General features: G+C 33.2%; 1 protein-coding gene across 1 annotated transcript in view; it reads right to left on the bottom strand.

The window, feature by feature from the left end:
• Nucleotides 1-1564: 1564 nt before the first annotated feature.
• FAM184A (family with sequence similarity 184 member A) overlaps nt 1565-5488 on the bottom strand; it is a 50213-nt gene continuing 46289 nt past the window's right edge. The window contains exons 15-16 of the mRNA XM_015829080.1: nt 4622-4873; nt 1565-3167 (exon numbers count right to left, since the gene is read on the bottom strand). Of these exons, the coding sequence (XP_015684566.1) occupies nt 3086-3167; nt 4622-4873 (334 nt within the window). The 3' untranslated portion in view covers nt 1565-3085. The remainder of the gene's footprint in view (nt 3168-4621; nt 4874-5488) is intronic.

Raw genomic sequence — 5488 nt, 5'->3', positions numbered from 1 at the left:
TAATTTTGATATATAATATGAAAGTAAGTTTCTATGCACTAACAAACAGACTGGAGAATATTATTTTGAGGGTTAGTTTATTAATTTGAGGACTATTTAAAATTGGTATGTGGAAATGAGTTGAGTTTTGTGATAAAATAGTTTCTGTCCTGTAATAAGTTGCTGAGTCAGAGTAAAATATGCAAGTGAACATGTCTTCTCCCATATTCTCAGTATAGAAGACAAAAGGTTGATTTCATTATTTCACTAGAAAAAGTTAAAAAAAAAATGTGAACAAGAACACTAAAGTACTATTACAGTTTTGAAGTTTATCATTTTATGTATATCCCACCCCCAGATCCCCAGGACCTAAGATGATATATATGGTATCCTTCCTCCATTCCCCCCCCCCAACAACCATATGAGGTAAGTTGGGCACAGAGAAGGCAACTAGATAAAAGTCACCAAATGAGTTTCCATGGTTGTGGATCTACTTCAGTTTGGGGCTGCCTAATTCTAATTCAACATGTTAACTACAGCATTCTGGTGCCCTCCATCCAATGACAATGAGGGTGCTTACCGCCAGGAGGTTGAGGGTTTGGTGAACTGGTATAAGGAAAACAGCCTAGTTTTAAACATTGAAAAAGTCAAAGAGATCATTGTCGATTTCAGAAAAGGCAGGCACAGCCACACTCCTCTGTGCATTAATGATTCACCTGTGGAAATGGTTACCAGCATAAAATTCCTGGGTGTGCAGTTAACAAGTAGACTGGCTTGGTTGCTCAACAGCGAGACACTGGTGAAGCGGGCATGGCAGCGCCTGCATTTTCTGCATCACATGAGAAAAGCACATCTTCCTTCCCTGTTCTTACCACTTTCTACAGAGAGACGATTGAGAGCATCCTGTCATACAGCATCATAGTCTGGTTTGGAAGCATCACTGCTTCAGACAGGAAGGCGGTGCAGAGAGTGGTGAGGAGGCTGAAAAGATTATTGGCAGTTCCCTCCCTTCCATCCAGGACATAGCACATAAGCGTTGCTTGAGCAGGATCCGCAAGATTGTCTGGGACACTACACATCCTCTTCATGACCTGTTTTCCTTGTTACCTTCTGGGAGGAGGCTTCATGGTATCCGAAGCAGAACATCCAGATTCAGCCACAGTTTTGTTCCATACAGTATCAACCTTGTGAACTCTCAAGTTTCCTCCTTCTGTTATGTATTCAAGATGGACAGTGATTAATATTTATATGTTACTTATATGTAAGGGTGTAGGTCTATACATATGTTGTATATAGTATGTTTAAATGTGTGTTATGTATGAGAGCAAGCAACTAAATTTCATTTTTAATGTGTGCCATTGTACCCACAGTAAAAAAATGACAATAAAGGTCTGTCTATCTATCTATCTATCTATCTATCTATCTATCTATCTATCTATCTATCTATCTATCTATCTATCTATCTATCTATCTATCTATCTATCTATCTATCTATCTATCATGAAAAACAAATGATACAATTTTAAAGAAGAAAAACATAACACAATAGTATTTTGGATCATTATTGCAAAATTATCCAGTATATTTTATTATAAGGAACAGCCAAGAAATCCAACTTTAACTTAATATGGCTTTCTTCTAATGAAAAGGCTGTATATACCTTTACATAGACCATAGAATATCTGCCAAATACTGTTTTAGATTATCAGGAAAGCATTAGAACATTGCTTCCAGTGAAGCATTCAGGATGAGTTTACAGGAGATACAATTTGAAAAGTTTGATTAGGATATTTTATATGAAAACATACAAAGTTTTGTACATATGCTACATATAAAACTCATTATATTATTGGTGGTACCATTGGTTGATTATGCTGTTGCATAATGGGAAGACGCAGTCAGGCTTTAGCAGAAATAATGAAGAGCTATATTTTTGTATCTAAGAATAAAAACTGTTTTTAAAATAACCACACAATCTCCCTAACTCCCCTTTTATGCATACAAAGATCAGATCTTAAAAGTACATTCATAAAACAAAAGTTTCTCCCTGAGATTACCAGTGTTAGTTTTATTGTGGTAATCTTGGAAATAACAGCAATAGTATCAACAAAATATATAAAAACCAGATTTGCCAGTATATTACATCTTTTCTCTCAGAAAACCTGCACAATTATAAGACAGGTGTAATAGAGTGGAAAATCAGGCACATTCTCCAGTTGAAAAAGATTGCGTGGTCATGGCTTAATTTTGTAATGGAAGAGAAAAATGTTAACATTTATGCTGGAGCTCTAATGAAAGATTTGCATGCTTTATTATGCATAATTATTTTGTTTAGAACTATTTTTTATTAATGCCTGAGTTTTGTCCAAAGGATAATATCCTCAAATTGCAGCTTTCCATGAATTTCACTTTATTAATATAGCATTACCTAATGTAGTAACCCCAAATGTTAAATGTCTAAAGAGCATTGTTTCTGCATATATTTATAAAATATTTATGACAAAAGTTGATGAACTTCAACATTAAAATACTTGTTATTTTTCTTACTATAATCTTATTACCACCTAGCTTTATATATTATTATAATTTAGCAGTCTTCCCCACTTTTGGAATAAACCACAATTTTTAAAGTCAATTCTCTTAAGTTAATTAAAAATATATGGATTTAAACATATTTTGCCATTGCCTGATTTTTAAATTGTTAACATTTTAATATATAATAATCATGCAATTAATTGCATTTGAGAGAGAAATGGGATGTGAAAACCTTCCCTGAAACTAAAGAAAATACATATTTATAGGAAAAGTGGAAGAAAGATTGCATTTCTTCTATGAAATTTTATTATGCAATAATTACAAAGTTTAAATACTTTTCAATTTTAAATAAAAATAAGTGTCATTAAGCACATTTATATAACTATGTCAAGTGATTCCAACAAGTATCACATAAAATAGAGTGCATTTTCAAATCAGAGAGACAAATACGTTCTCATTCACAGTGTTTGACATATTACAAGGAAGCTTATTTCACATAAGGGTTTATTTTAAGGTCATGCTATTATGAACAGTACAGTCCACACCATGCTGTGCCATTCAAAATAATCTCTTAGAATGTGAAGTAACGAGCAAACCATTCCTGACGTTGTGGATCTGGTGAAGCCATTGGGGAAGCTTCAGTCTGAGGAGGGCTAGATTCATAAAAAGAAAAGACAAATTTAACCCACAACCAAGAGTCAAGGTGCAAAATGCCTGGAAAAAGCATACAAAAACAATACACAGCAGAGAATCAATTTTTATAATGTCAAAGTCACGTTAGTCTGTGAGGTAGTTTAATTCCCCATTTTCAACCTTCGGTCATCCACTCCATTGAAGAGCATCAGCAGCATAGACAAGTCACTAAGCCACACAACAGGGTAGAAAAATAGTGTTTTGGGAAAAAAAAATGGAGTTGCTGCTTTGGTTAAAAAAAAAAAAAAGCAAGGGAAAGTTTGTTTTTAAAGAGCATCCTCTTTTAGCATCCTTTTCTTCTGGTCAAGTTAGTTGTCAAATATGATGCAAGCATCATATTCTTTAGGACATGCTGAACTTTCTGGCACTGAACGATTACATACTTTAAATATTACACACCCAGAGTGATTTATTGAAATTGCATGCACATGGAATCAGATACAATACAAAGCAAACTCATTTTTGCTAACAAACAATTATCAAGTAAACCTGTATGATATAATCACTACATATACTTTATTGCTTTAGTAGAATTAAATTTTATAGCTAGAAGGTTAAAATAATCCCTACCGTTTATAGGACAAATCAGGGAACACAATAATTTGTAAGGAAACTCCATCATCACAATTCATGAATTCATGCACATGCTTGTTAATGGCGTCTGAGCATACATGCATTTTACATGCAAAGGGAAAATAAGGAAGATTACATTTTAAAGGATTATAGTGCAAACTTCCTATTCTATTTTCTGCCCCAGCTCTATTTTGTAAGTTGCATTAAAGCAGAACTACATCAGAATAAAGAAATATTTATTTTCCAGAATATCAAGCATTATATATTATTTCAGTTATATAATAAAACATATTCCAATTGTAATGCAAAGCGGAGCTTGATAATTTAATGCTGAAGCATAGCATTAAATGGTATGTAATACATGCACATACTATATTCACATACTCAAAGCTTGTTTTTGAAAAATATTTTTTCTGCGGTGAGGAAAATCAATACAAATCTAATATGGCAAATATTTTTTGTCAGAACCACTGTTACAAAATACCATTTTGATTTGGGGGAATTGTAACATATTCTTGAAGGGCAGGTAGAAATAAACATTTAAGACAATTGTTCATAAAGGTAAATAACTGAAAGCACACAATGCATTGGTAATAATATAACACTTTGAAATTTTAAGGGAAAAAGACTTATTGGGGGAATCACATTACAACAAGCTTTACAATAAAAAGGGATACTATAAAGAGGTTTAAAATATAGTGCAAAAATTATGATTCTAAAATAATACCCTTACTCCAGTATTCTTAAACCAAGTGGGGGTTCAACTAAAAAGAAATCATTTTTTTGTTTTCCAAGTTAGGAAAAAAAAAAGAAAATAAAAAACTGGTGAGGCTCTGCTCACCTCAAAACCATCTTGGGCTCTTTGGGTGGTATTGGCTGTGGAAGTGGTCTGCTGCTGTTGAACTCAATATCGTGGATGGATGAATTAGGAATAGGGTCCAGGCGGTTAGCATGTCCATTGCCCACTCCACTAGATTCCAAAGCACTTAGATTGGGGACACTCACAAACCTGTTTGCTGATCTATCATTCTTCTTCTTTTGCTGCATTAAAAATAACACATGTAGGGAAGGGAGTGTACAAATCACGAAATTACTGAGATGTTTTAAATTATTATTCTTTATTAATGGTTTGGGGATTGCTGCAATACGATGCTTGACTTTTCAATAATTTTAGTAGATTTAGCTTATGTAGCTTCCATTCCCAAAGGACAGTGGAAACTGCTTTTTTTAAAAAACTAACACTGTGTTGTTGTAATTCTGAATCTCCCAACCAAAAAAATGGAAAGTTTTAATTGCAGAAGAAAAACTGATTTTACTTTCTATCATATTTGCAGCCATTTCCTTCTATAATCGTGGTTCATGATTGCCATAAAAATCAATTAAATCCTGCTTCAAAATATTTTAATAGGAAGTGACAAAGTTTGTATTCCATTTGTATTTATTTTATTTTTCTGGCTTTGCTAAGGAGAGAATATAGCAGATGTTGCCATTTTGGTACCAAATTCTTATATTCTGCCAGCTGAGTAAAAATAGATAAGAGTTGAATAAAATGCTTCCAATAGCCCCCCAGTGCCCCACTAAGTGAACTATTCAACAAGATACTTCTTCAAAAATTAAAAAACTTTTGATTGGATTAAGGATTTTAATACCACAACCTTCAGATTTTCACAGAAAAATCTCCCTATTTTCAAAATCATTCAAGTATATC

The sequence above is a fragment of the Protobothrops mucrosquamatus genome, unplaced genomic scaffold, assembly GCF_001527695.2.
Source record: "Protobothrops mucrosquamatus isolate PMUCROS unplaced genomic scaffold, P.Mucros_1.0 scaffold_230, whole genome shotgun sequence".
Classification (NCBI taxonomy): Eukaryota; Metazoa; Chordata; class Lepidosauria; order Squamata; family Viperidae; genus Protobothrops; species Protobothrops mucrosquamatus.
The sequence above is the reverse complement of the archived record's forward strand: the minus strand, read 5'-3'. Positions and strand labels throughout refer to the sequence as shown.